Source organism: Lolium rigidum, chromosome 6 (assembly GCF_022539505.1).
Source record: "Lolium rigidum isolate FL_2022 chromosome 6, APGP_CSIRO_Lrig_0.1, whole genome shotgun sequence".
In the NCBI taxonomy this organism is placed as follows: domain Eukaryota; kingdom Viridiplantae; phylum Streptophyta; class Magnoliopsida; order Poales; family Poaceae; genus Lolium; species Lolium rigidum.
Window position 1 is genome coordinate 125,649,017 of NC_061513.1, and position 13,797 is coordinate 125,662,813.

The window sequence follows — 13,797 nt, forward strand, 5'->3', positions numbered from 1 at the left end:
CTCGTTTCCACTCCGCCCGCGTAGGTGTTCGCGAATCTCGCCCCCGGCGCAATGCAGCTTCAGATGGTCAGCGTCGCATCCGTGCTCGAGGCGATGGGGTACGAAATGAAGGTGCGTGGGTGGCTCAACTCAATTCGTTCTGAATGTACTGACTATGCGTTGAACGGAAACCCGTCATGTTGCTGTGTTTTCTGTTTCCTCGGTCCGTTTGCTTCTACAAATGTAGATATAGATACCCCTGGCCTGGTTGTTTTCACCTGACCGTCATCACGTTCTCAAGTCATATAGCAAGTTCAGAGTCCATATCTGCTGTATTTTATTCAGTAATGCAAGAGCTGCATTGTTAATTTGCCCGTTCTGACTTTCCAAGCAAAAAACTAGAATAAATACGCCAAGTTCCGGCTTACGTTGACATGTATGTACAAGCTCTTCGATGTTTACACCTCCTAGTGTAGCCTAAATGAAGGTGCGTGGCTCAACTGATTTGTTCTGAATGTACTGACTGCCGGTTGAACGGAACACGTCGTGTTACTATGTATTTTGTTCCCTCGATTAGTTTGGATATGGAGATCCCTGGATGGGTTTCCTGTCGAGACCACATGCTAAGTCATATAGCAAGTTTAGGTTCTGTATCTGGTGTATTTATTCAGTAATGCAAGAGCTGCATTGCCATTCTGCTTGTTCAGACTGTCCAAGCAAAAAAACTAGAATAAATACGCTAAGTTCTGACTTACATTGACATGTATGTACAAGCTCTTAGATGTTTACACTTCCTAGTGTAGCAGTTCCATGAGAGGTACCACGAGGTATCAGTACCTCTTACTTTCAGAGGAGGTAACAATCAAATATGCGCGTTGTTTTAGTGAAGTGCTAGCGATATGGTTGTTAGCCTAACCAAGTATCTCACATACATATTATCCTAATTGCTCTTATGGGCTTTTTCTAGAACCCAATGGTATGGTTGGACGGAGTTTGGTGTTCCCCAAACACTCATTTTAGGCTGTCGCGTCTTTCAGCAAGATCCATATTTCGATTACTGGCCCTTAGAGATGAAATAGGATGTGGATTTGAAATAGATCTGTACTATGTGCACCCACTGTTCAAATATCGCACTTCTTTGTACGGTGAATATATGATCATTATGTTGCACAATTTTTTTGCATGTCCATATGGTATAACATGAAGTCCTAGGTTACAAGGTAGGGTACAGATGCATAGGCTAGTGGACCATACTTGCTACAGATACCACACTACTAGTTGACTACAGAAGATACAATTGGAGGGAGGGAGGCAAAGAAACACATGGCCACATGTTGAATCAGATGCATAACATCTTGCTGTCAGGTTATTAGAGGCATGGAGCAAGGATTGATCCACTGGTTGAGCGACAGGTTATGTTTGAAGAGTCGCCTCTAGTTGACAAGTTGCTTGCCTGGTACAACTACCCAAGTCGAGATGTCTAGCTGAAACAAATACCTCGCCGTAAATTTGTTGATGGCTCTTGATCATCGTTTGCATCTATGTTTTTTTTTTCAAAAAATTGAAGTGCACAAGTATCCAAACCAGTAACAAATGCACATGTGTGAAAGTTCATTGCTCGTAATCCTCTTTGCAAATCGTCAATGCAGGTTTTCTCATTTGAGGATGGACCATGTAGTAATATTTGGAGGACCATCGGCATACCAGTTGATATCTTACCTGTGGACACAAAATTACTTACTTCTGTAGATTGGCTAGAGTAAGTTTCTAAAGCCTATCTTCTCAGTTCTTTGCTTGAATTACATACTGCATATTGTCTCATATGTAACATTTTTTCTTACATAATATGTGCTCTTAGCCTCATTCCCTCACCTGCTCTATTTGCATTTCTGCAGCTATGATGGCATGCTTGTAAATTCAATTGAAGCAAGGCCAGTATTTTCAAGGTATTTATGAAACAAGGACTGTATGACTATCCATTTCAGATTATTATAAGATGTTTTCCCAAAGTCAGGTGTTTGATTTCGACAGTCTTCCGAATGTTTTGCTTAAAGTCAAGTTTTGATTTTAATGTCTCCTGCTGCAGTCTTCTGCAGGAGCCTTTCAAATCCATACCTATCATTTGGACTGTTCAAGAGAGTTCCCTTGCTCATTGTGTTAGTGACTACAATTCTAGTGGAATGAGTCAGGCCCTAGGTGGTTGGAAAGAAGTCTTCAGCAGGGCAAATGTTATAGTTTTTCCCAACTACATATTGCCGGTATACAACTATTTCCATACTAAATTTTATGTGTTAATGGACTTTTTGCGTTTTGATTTAGAGCCTCTAATCTGACAGTTGGTTATTTAATTATATTTATTTCCTGCAGGTGATGTATGCTGCACTTGATTCTGGCAACTATTTTGTGATTCCAGGTTCCCCTGCAGTAGCCATTCAAGCTGATAGATTCATTGCCAAAAGTTATGAACAGGATGTGAGAATCGGCTTTAATTTAGGTCCAAGGGATTTTGTAATTGCTGTAGTTGGTAGTCAATTTTCATATGGTGGACTTTTGATGGAAGAGGCATTTGTGTTGCAAGCAGTAGGACCTCTTTTGCAGCAGTATCCTTCTGAGAATAGCACACACACTGGTCTGAAAGTGAGAATCCTGGCGGGAAATGTAACTGATAAGCATAGAATGGCACTTGAGGTTTTGATCTACACTGTGCCGTCTTTCATCGTTTGAATTAGCTATTTAGATGCCATAAGACTTTAAATTGCATCTAACTGATTTGTACATTTCTGTTTTTCACAGGCCATCGCTTTAAACGTTGGCTTTCCAAGAGGTGCAGTGGAACATGTTGCTGTTGAAGATACGGACAATCTCCTTGGCATATCTAACCTTGTCATATATGGTTCTTGCCTTGATGAGCAATCCTTCCCCAGTGTGCTAGTCCAAGCCATGATTCTTGAGAAGCTTGTTATAGCTCCGGACCTTGGAATGATCACGAAATATGTATGGCCATAACCTCTCATTTTTTTGGCATTGCATTTATCAACTCAAATACCTACTACTGCACATCTTATCATAAACTAACACAGTTGTCTTCATGGATTAGATTGATGATGGGATAAATGGTCTTCTTTTTCCACGGAAAAATATTGCCATGTTAACTCAAGTTATACTGCAAGCAGTATCAAATGGGGAACTATCTGTTCTAGGGAAAAAGGTTGCATCAGTGGGTAAAGCCCGTGCCAAGGATCTCATGGCTTCTGAAGCCATTGAAGGCTATGCTGTACTGTTGGAAAATGTTCTCAAGTTTCCTGCTGAAGCACTAACCCCGTTAACCTCTGGAGAGATACCTTTGGCTTTGAAACAAGAGTGGAAATGGCATCTATTTGAGGATGTGAAGCATTTATACCATATGAATGAGAGTTTGACTGACTGCAAGATACTCCAGAAAATAGAGGAGTGGCATACCAACCGGAAGGTTGATCCTCCACAAAAGAATGATGAAGCGTTCTCTGCTATTGCATGGAATGAAGAACGATTAAATGGGATTATGGACGCCAAAATGAAATTGGAAGAAGAGGAGGTAAGTATGGATGCAAATTTGATATTCAACACTTCACTTCTCACTTTTTGAACAATGCTTGTAAGTAACTTGAGTGGGTTTCTATGCAGTTGAAAGAGAGGAGTGACCAGCCTCATGGAACATGGGAAGAAGTGTATAGAAATGTCAAAAGGGTGGACAGAATGAAAAATGAATTGCATGAAAGAGATGAAAATGAGCTTGAACGGACAGGTCAGCCACTTTGTATATATGAACCCTTCTTTGGTGAGGGGACTTGGCCCTTTCTACATCAAGGCTCTCTGTATCGTGGAATTGGCCTGGTAAGCTATTGTTGTCTCTTAGCACCAACCAAGCTATTTATAGTCTAAAATGGCCAGTTTGAGTGCATCGAATGTATATGTTTCAAAACAATTTCTGATGGTATAATCCAATAAATCGGTAAAAGTTGTTGTGAGGTATAAAACTTCTGGCTGAACTTTTAAAGAACTTATATACCTTGTATCATGGCTGGTTGTTAGATCGGAAGTGTGACTTTCTAACTTTTGATGAAACGAAGATTTGCATTCCTTCCTGTCATATAGTGATACATATAAATGGAGAAATTGTCTAATGCAGTCTCGTCTAGGTCTGTTAAGAGAACTACCATGTGTACAATTGAACTAGATTTGAGGCCCCTCATGATTTCTCAACACAGGGATTATTCTGAAAATATTAATCCATTTAAGCCTCAAATAACCTCTAATCTAATCAAACTAAACTTAATATAAACAACCCATGTGGTGAATAAATATGGGTTTGCATTTCGTATTTCTTTTTTCCGAACTAGCATTTGAAATGGAGATCCGAAAACTGCTACATTATAAAATGCTACTCCCTCCTGCCCAAAATATGTTGCATATATAGTTTGGTCGAAGTCAGCCTTCATAAAGTTTGACCATGTATCTTTATAAAAATATAAATATTTACAATGACAAATTAATATTTTTTAAAATTATCATGAAACATATTTTCATATTATATGCATTTGGTATAGTAGATCTTCATATTATTATGTATACTCTTGGTAAAAGTTTGCAAAGTTTGACTTGCATGAAAAATTATGCGCAACATATTATCGGCAGGAGGGAGTATAAGAGGATAGATATGTGTACGTGGCTAGTTGGAATACAAATGATTACTGCTTGCAAATATCCCAATGGCTTAAATTGATCACATGAAGTTTGTCTTGCATTAGTCTTCAAAAGGTCGAAGACCTGGAGCAGATGACATTGATGCATCTTCTCGTCTCCCACTGCTCAACAATGGGTACTACAGAGATATTCTTGGTGAATTTGGAGCTTTCTTTGCACTGGCTAACAGGATTGACCGGATACACAAGAATTCCTGGATAGGATTTCAGTCCTGGAGGACGACTGCAAGAAAGGTAATAGATCATGTTTTTCCTTGTATTTCAATCTTCTATTATTCGGATCGATTTTCCATGAATATGATAGATATAACTTGTAAGATTGATTAGGGCAATGTTCTTTGTACATAACCTATCATTTGGTGTCACTGAATTAAGTCATGCTTTTTATATGAGGCAGTGTGCAGAGAGCTATCCAGGTTTTGCATAACAGTTGGCATCTAATTTATACATACTGTCCAATTTACTAAGCAGGTTAACTTGTCAAAAAATGCTGAATCTGCAATATTGGAAGCTATTCAAACTCAAAAGCACGGAGATGCCTTCTATTTTTGGGTTCGGATGGACCAAGATCGAAGAAGTCATGCCAATCAAAATTTCTGGTCCCTCTGTGATGCAATTAATGCTGGGAACTGCAGGTTATCCATTTAACCAGTTTCATAGGTTGCACTGTTTTATCAAGTTTCATTGACGTATTAATTTGTTCTAGAAACATGTTACTACCAGGCATCATTTTTTACGGAGTAACATTCAATAGATTTTGTTGCCTCCTTTGATGTACCCATGTTTACAGAACTAAAAGTTGTATTTCGTTAACAGTTTAATGTAGAGTTTGGGCTGTGCTCCCAAACTTAACTACTCTGTTTTATTGAACAAATCTACTTCATATTTCTGTCTTGAAGGTTAGCTGTTTCAGAGGCTTTTCAAAGGATGTATGGCTTGCAGCTTGATGAAGATTTGAATTCTCTGCCTCATATGCCTAATGATGGAGACACTTGGGCTGTGATGCAAAGCTGGGTTTTGCCTACGAGATCGTTCCTGGAATTTGTAATGTTCTCAAGGTAACATTATGTTTTCAAAATATTATAGTCAAACCATGAATTGTACTCCTTTTAACTAGAATAGGGAAGCACCTGACTGGGTATTAGTCATTTCCTGGTATATGCATTTTAAGTGATCTATTATCATGAGTGCCAAAAAATAGCTGATCTAAGCTTGTGATATTAGTACTACCGCCGTTATCGCTCAATGATGTTTAAAGTTGTACTTGTATATTTTAAATTTTAAAGCATATAGCCTTGCTGTTGCATGTTCAGACATTGAGCCAAAGTTCAAAGAGGTCTGTGCTTCAAGTGATTTAAGTCCTTCAGCCTATGGTTAATTCTTTTTATATTTATACTCTGTTGATGTTACAGATATGCTGTTTTTCAGGATGTTTGTAGATGCACTGGATGCACAAATGTACGACAAGCATTATCAAACTGGGCATTGCATTTTGAGTATCCACAGGGTGAGTGCCTCTACTACATATTCAGAATATAGTTACCTGTCTCATTGGCATAGAGCAGCTGAACACTTCATTTGACACCTTACAAGAAACCATAACATAAACCTTGCCAACATATATGGACCATATGGTTCACCGTCTGGATGCTGTACATGCTTGTTATAAATTATACTCTGTATATGATCATCTTGAGTAATATATTCTATTTCTATCTCAAAAGCTGAGACTGTTGCTCTCTTGGTTGATATGTACAGGACAAGCACTGCTACTCTCGTGTTCTTGAGTTGATTGTGAATGTCTGGGCGTTCCACAGTGCACGGCGGATGGTCTATGTGAACCCAGAGACAGGTGCAATGCGGGAGCAGCATCCTCTTGATGGCAGGAGAGGTCGGATGTCAATCCAGTGGTTTTCCTATGCAACTCTGAAGAGCATGGACGAAGACTTGGCCGAAGAGTATGATGCGGATCACCCTGAGAGAAGGTGGCTCTGGCCACATACCGGCGAAGTGATGTGGCAAGGTCTGTACGAGCGGGAGAGGAACATGCGGCAGCAGGAGAAGGAGCGGAGGAAGCAACAGACCAAAGACAAGATCCAGAGAATCAAGAAGAGAGCTCGGCAAAAGACGATAGGGAGGTATATAAAACCAGATGATGCCGGTCGTTTAAACGACACGGTAACAGTAGATTGAGTAGCGTTTAACCACATAGCTAGGGCGATGATTCTTTCTCCAGGAAATTTTGTTCATTCTTTGTTCCAGCTAATGTCCTAACTGGTTGCGCCCTGGTGGGTGTGATTATTGTGTCCAGTTTTGCCCTGTAACGTGACTAGCCATCAAGTTGTGGCTTAGGTTCGTAGGTGTAAATTTGGTTTTGTGATGGATACACAGCTCTTTTGCTCGCCAGTTAACTAACTGCAAGGTGCACTAGAAGTGGTTCTGATTTCTGAAGAACGCTCTTTTCATCTCCATTTCCTTCTTCCGACTACTTGGTCATCTCTGTAAACAAGACTGCAGGTTCTCCTAAACTCTATTACTCGGCCAACTCTGTAGGATAGACTGACAGAAAAATAACAAGCTAATGAACATTAGCGAGTTCAAGAAACGCCACGGAACTACTGAACTTGTACTCGAATTTAAGATCTTCAGTGTCCAATCTAGGATCTCTCTTTTTATGAAGAGTTAATGTGTATTATCATGACAAATACGGAGTAGTAGTGTCCAAGAAAGTCATTGTTACAACTGTTTATCCAACAAAATTTGACTAAACGCATTTAAAATTGTCATGTGTTCACGAGAGAACTAACTGATGAATAATCCATATCCAACTAACTCATGTGCAACAAACATGAACACTCCACTATTATTAAACACAAAAGAAAAGCAAATTGCAGACAGATCACATCCCAATAGTAGCAGATACAGAAATTGTAACACAAAGCAAGGCTGTTCGACGACATTAATTAATTACAATAATAGAGAAGCCAATAACGCTCTCCCTTATTTATAGTACACGGAGGAAATGATCAGGACAACAATTGGTGAAATGTGAAATTTACTTTATCCTGCCACAGCATTAAGCTCTGGAAACAGATCAAAACTTGAAGCAACCAATTCTTGATGAGAATATCACTCACATCCATGCCATCATAACAGAAGTGCCATTCTCGAAGTTACCAGGGGCACTTGTATGGCCTCCGCCGCGAGAAAGTAGAGCCAGCAGCCCCCCGCCGTGCACTCTACCCTCTGTCAGTGGCTCCACAGGAGACTGCATCAAAGTAGGATCAACCTTCACCGCAGCAACTTCCATCTCGTCTGGTTTAACATCTGCGACAAGCTGGTGGATTACAGGGCCTAATGTACCACCACCATGAACACAGTGGTCCTGAACTAGAGCACTGTGACCTGAACATAGACCAGTCTTGCTGCGAGCAAACTTATCACACTGCTCTGTGTCAACACCAAAGCTGGACTCCGCCAAGCCCCATGAGCAGCGCTTGCCTCCCCCGTGTGCCTTGCAGTAATCAGTGCTTCCCTGCGCACTCTTCACACAGCCCTCAAACACACATCTCTTGCCACCTCCATGGCGTACACAGTACTCTGTCCGCCCCCTAGCACTTTTGGTGCAATCAGGAATGGCACACCTCTTCCCACCACCATGCGCAACACAATATTGAGTCCCCCCATGCACGCTCTTTGGACACACGCCACCACCTTCAAATAAGCAGCGCTTGCCTCCCCCGTGTCCCTTGCAATATGGAGTGCTACCTTCAGCTCCTTTGGTACAGCCAAAGAATGTGCAGCGCTTTCCTCCACCGTGCGCCTTGCAGAACTTTGTGCTTCCCTGTGCACCCTTAGCACATTCCGGAAACTGGCAACGCCTCCCACCTCCATGAGAGATGCAGAGGCCAGAATGACCTTCTGCACTCTTGGTGCAGTTCTCCTTCTGACACCTTTTTCCACCTCCATGCCTGATGCATAAGCCAGATCTCCCTCGGGCAGCACGGGAGCAACCATCGTTACTGCAGCGGCGACCACCACCATGGGCTATGCAGTGGTCTGTCCGCCCTTCGGCACTCTTTGTACATCCAAGAAATTCACATCTCCTCCCTCCTCCATGGGCCTTGCAATATATGGTCCTTCCTTCAGCACCTTTCTGGCAACCAGGTTTCTGGCATCGCCTACCACCACCATGGGCTATGCAATGGCCTGATGCCCCTCTTGCTCCTTTCCCACATCCAGGGAACTGACAGGTTTTAGTGTTCATACTTCGCTGTTGAGGGTTAGTGTCCACAGAAGTACAACCAGCTGGGCTTTTCAAACTGGTTAGCATAGTTGATGAAATGACTGGAGAAGACAAAGTACACTGTTCTTTTCTGGGTATCTTCGGACATGGAAAGGCATACGTTGCTTCAGATGCATATGATGACGAAACCACAGAGTGCTCAAAACCCCAATTAGATGGTAATGATCCTTTCCCTATAAGGGCTGGTGATGAGTTGGTTACTGGCATGTTTGGTGACACCATATTCGTATAAGTGACAGCAGATACAGGTGGGCCAGTGGATAAACTCAACTGAAGATCCAGTTTAGGAGAGCTGGCCACCAAACCAGCAGAGGACCTCTTCTGAAAGTGCGCACCATCATAGCCAAGGCAAAGATCAAAGCTCAAGCTCAGATCTACAGATGACTCCTCATCAGTCTCCCTCAGCGAGGATGGAGACATTTCACAAGCTGTGGCAGAGCTTACTTTGCTATTGTCAGATGAGCTTTGGGAACGGCCTAAACCCAGAGTGAGTAATGGATTCCCAGTACCTTCTGCCCCTGCCATAGTACCCCACTTCCTTTTCTGGGCTTTTGAGTTAGGGACAGAAAAGCTGGAGTACGATGCAGAGTCAAGTGTATTATCTTTGAGCTGAGCAATGTGTTGGACTGTACTCTGATAATGGGAAGAGTGGAAGGAGTTGATACTATCACCAAATACAAGGCCACGGGAAGTTTTGTCCATTCCAATTCAGAAACATCAAACCTCAACCAATTAGTAAGTGAAAAGAACCAGTTGACTGACTCCCTGGTATCATAACTTTATTAACTTCTACTGGGTTAGAAAACTCAGAACAGCTTGCAACCTCCGCTAACAAAACCAGACACGTCATCACGATCCATTTCGAGCCAGTATGTTTGAAGTGAGTGCGATGAAGGTTTGAACCGCGCCTCAGTTTCTACTCAGAAACTTCCAGTTGCAGCCAAGCCAAATAATCCTGATAATGAGAAATAAGAGGTCAGAGGCTAGTAAGTCGCAACTAGAAACCTAATGTAGCACATAAGGGTACTGCATTGAAATATAAAAATTTGTGTAAAGGTAAAAGGAGATTACGGCCAGGAAAGAGCAGAAATCTCTTAAAAGGACACCACAGCCAAGACAGAGCAGAAAATAGCAATTTATCAAGAAGAATACATCGGTACAATTTCCTTGTAGTGGATAAGTTCAGAAAGATTAAGTCCATTGTATGTTAACAATTGAGGGGGTAACAAAGCACATCCTGTAAATGACCAGGTCTAATTTAACTTTGCGATTCAGACTGTGTTGAACACTACGCTATCTTATGGTTAACAGAACAACTAAGTAACACAGCTGAACTGCATGGCATCCTTTGCCCTGAACATGAACACATGCTTCCTGTTAACCCCCAGTATATATCTTTGAATTGCATGTATTGAGAAATGACTACAGGATAATAACTTTTATGTAATGTTCAGTAGTAAAGCAGCGATTATCTTTATGTCAGACCACCAAATAAAGAAATATGAAATCAACGATGGTGAATTATACCAAGCAAATCGGCACTCTCTGAGGGTAGAGTCAGTCGGGTGGAAACAACACACAGAGGAATGAAGTCTGGCACGAATGAAACATGTCCTTAATACGTAGAGCCTTTGATCACATGAAGGGTGATGGTTTGTTTTTCATTTACCTTCGTCAGGTTAAAATGAGATTCTCTAATTCAGTTTCTTGCTAGGACAAGATGATCAACCGTGAAACAGCTGGCCGAGTCCCGATTCCTACAAACTTGGAGGCTAGCCCAAACAGTGTAACTAAACCAGAGGTTTTTCACTCGAGCTCTTTAGAAAGAAGAGTAGTGTGAGTGTCCACCTGTTTTTATTTTTGCTGGAGAAAAGGAAATGTATATAAACATGGGCAGCAATAATTACATTTACCAAGCGATAATGGTAAATTGGTAATTATCATTATAACCATAATTTCTGTATCCCGCTCAACAACCTAACGTTGTGAAATCCGCCATGACTTACTAACCGCGAATCGCAGCGGTGGATAAAAACACCCACTGAAAACGATCTTCCATTTTCGCCATCGGATTAACAGCAATCTGTAGGCCACGCAAGAGGACAAATCTGAGCCGCAGTTTTTCGCGCATGAAGAAGTATATAAATCCACATGTCCTGCTGTACGAATGATCCATGAGGAAGACAATAAATCTGGAACCGCAACGACCTAGCAGCACGCGCGCCGACAGATTTGAACGGGCGACCTTTTGCTATCACCAGATTGCTCGCCCTGGGCAGGAAAAGAAACAAAAAAGGCTTGCGCGATAAAGGAAAGCGCGCAGGAACGACGGAAGGCGCCAAAATTCCTTTCCTCAAAGGGCAAAAAAACTAACGCGAGGTGCCACAGATAAACTTTTCGCATCACAAATCAGAATAAATACTGGAAAAAAATATGTGAGAAACAAGTTTCTGTTCCAGAAGAAACAGAGGAGGAGGAACAGCAGCTCATGGAATTCACGAATCTGGCACCGAAAAGGCGCCGAGGAAATCCTCGGCGCCCCGGAGACGCGCGAATCGGAGACGATGGCCGACACGGGCCCGCGCGCGGCGCCGCATCCAACCAACCACCGAACCAACCAACGGTATGTAAACGCAGACAATCATGGATACAGAGGAGGCGCGGAGGCGAGGACGCACCTGTGGAAGGAGGAGGTCGCGGACGATCCAATCTCGCTCCCCGACTGGGTCTGGCTCCCCGTGTGGGTGTGGAGGAGGGCTAGGGTTTTGCGGTGGTTGCGCGCGCGAGACCCGCCGCGGCGAACAGCGCCCACCAGATTTGTAGGAACGGACGGGGAGGGGGAAGCGGGTGAATGAAAGCTCAGCAGAGAGGAGAGGAGAGGAGAAAAACCGAGGACGCATACGGGGCCGGGGCCGCTATAAATAAAAGAAGAAGGAAGGAGGGAAAGAGATGGAGTGGTGCGGGCGACAAAACGCTGCGTCCACCCCGTTCGCGGTGCGGTGCGCGAAATGGAAAGTGGGGAAAGGCGATACGCACTCGTGCCTCCACCTTTTCCACCTGGTTTGGCATCTTGTCCAGGTACGACCGGTTCTGTTTTATCCACCACGCACCGCCAGCAGTAGGAGTGAGCTGGCTTGTGTACTACGTTTATTTTGACATGGCTTTTCGTGGAATTACAGAGGTGTTTTTGGCACGGGCTTGCGATTTTAAAATGGATGCAGAGGTTGCGTTATACGGCGTGGTGTTATAGAAGAGAATACGTGCTTTATTCGAATACTGCGATAGGTTTGGTATTCCTGCTTGAATAGTTGAGCTAGTGGGCTGATGGGTCACATGATTGCATTGCTACTGTCCTGTATTAAAATGTGCACATTTCTAATGAGTTGATTTGTTCGTACTGCTTAGAGCAAGTACAATAGATCCCAATCAGCAGGCTATAAGCAATTTTTTATAATTAAAATCTTAGTTGGAAGAGAGAGAAGATAGGAAAGAGAAGAGGGCGGGCTCTTCTTCTACCGCCGGGCTACAGCACAATAATCGAGGAGGTGCAGCTTGCGTGGAGGCAGACACGGGCGCTAGTGCTGGCGATAACTCTGCTGTTAGTCATGCATGCAAGGGCAGACGATAAGCACATGCAATATTTAAATATTCACTAGAGCCAAGCTAGTAGTAAGATTATTGTACTTGAAAACGTAACTAGGGAAAGAGAGATTGCGCTGACCCGACGTTCCTCGTCGGGTAGGGATCGTTTTATTATATATGAGGTACAAGTACAGAGTCCTATACCTATACGTATACAAGTCATACGTATATTCTAACACCCTCCCTCAATCTCAACTAGTGAAAGATTGAGATTGCGTTTACAGTGTTCAAATAACGGTAACGGGAGAGGTTTAGTAAAAATGTCAGCAACTTGATCCTTTGAAGAGATGAACCGAATCTGAAGTTGCTTTCGAGAAACACGCTCACGGACAAAGTGAAAATCCACTTCAATATGCTTCGTCCGAGCATGAAAAACTGGATTGGATGACAAGTATGTAGCACCAATATTGTCACACCACAAAACTGGAGGTCGATCTTGAACAACACCAAGTTCACGAAGCAAAGACTGTACCCAAACAAGCTCAGCAGTAGCATTAGCAAGGGCCTTGTACTCAGACTCAGTGCTTGACCTGGAAACTGTAGATTGCTTACGAGCACTCCAGGCAATGAGATTTCCTCCATAAAAGATAGCATGTCCCCCGGTGGATCGCCGATCATCAATATTTCCAGCCCAGTCAGCATCAGAGAAGGCTGAAAGTAGAGCAGAGGAGGAGGATCGGAGATGCAAACCAGTGTCCACAGTATACCGCACATAGCGTAGAACACGCTTGACAGCAGACCAATGAGGTGTACGAGGCTCATGAAGATACTGACACACCTTGTTCACCACAAATGACAGATCAGGACGTGTGACTGTAAGATACTGTAGACCGCCAACAATACTACGGTACTGAGTAGCCTCCTCAGAAGAGAGGGGATCACCATCAGTGCTGCATAAACGCTCAGAGGACGCCATAGGAGTAGTCACAGGTGTACACTTCAACATACCAGCTCGTGCAAGAAGATCAAGAGCATACTTGCGCTGTCGAAGAACCAGACTACCAGAAGTAGGTGAAGATACCTCAATCCCAAGAAAATAGTGCAGAACACCGAGATCCTTGACAGAGAACTCAGACCGGAGTTGACTGATCAGGCGAGGAATAGCAGCTGACAGAGAACTGAGAACAA

At 42.9% G+C, this 13,797-nt stretch overlaps 2 protein-coding genes across 2 annotated transcripts; one reads left to right on the plus strand and one right to left on the minus strand.

Moving 5' to 3' along the window:
• Positions 1–7,200, plus strand: LOC124666198. The gene is made up of 13 exons (XM_047203545.1): positions 1–111; positions 1,629–1,738; positions 1,875–1,925; positions 2,066–2,237; positions 2,347–2,667; positions 2,773–2,973; positions 3,077–3,553; positions 3,643–3,852; positions 4,767–4,955; positions 5,193–5,356; positions 5,621–5,779; positions 6,150–6,228; positions 6,480–7,200. Exons 1-13 carry the CDS (start codon positions 52–54, stop codon positions 6,912–6,914), a joined length of 2,628 nt encoding a protein of 875 aa, XP_047059501.1. The 5' UTR covers positions 1–51; the 3' UTR covers positions 6,915–7,200.
• A 468-nt stretch (positions 7,201–7,668) lies between these two features.
• Positions 7,669–11,879, minus strand: LOC124668214. The gene is made up of 2 exons (XM_047205385.1): positions 11,706–11,879; positions 7,669–9,982 (listed from the first exon to the last, which is right to left on the minus strand). The coding sequence occupies exon 2, from the start codon at positions 9,727–9,729 to the stop codon at positions 7,855–7,857; it is 1,875 nt and encodes a 624-aa protein (XP_047061341.1). The 5' UTR covers positions 9,730–9,982; positions 11,706–11,879; the 3' UTR covers positions 7,669–7,854.
• Between the last annotated feature and the right edge of the window lie 1,918 nt (positions 11,880–13,797).

Excerpts from the sequence above, each read along its gene's own strand:
- LOC124666198 (XM_047203545.1), top strand. The coding sequence starts at position 52 with ATGCAGCTTCAGATGGTCAGCGTCGCATCCGTGCTCGAGGCGATGGGG. Across the intron at positions 2,238-2,346 it reads TTCCCAACTACATATTGCCG|GTGATGTATGCTGCACTTGA; the intron begins GTATACAACTAT and ends TATTTCCTGCAG. Across the intron at positions 2,974-3,076 it reads TTGGAATGATCACGAAATAT|ATTGATGATGGGATAAATGG; the intron begins GTATGGCCATAA and ends TTCATGGATTAG.
- LOC124668214 (XM_047205385.1), bottom strand. The coding sequence starts at position 9,729 with ATGGACAAAACTTCCCGTGGCCTTGTATTTGGTGATAGTATCAACTCC.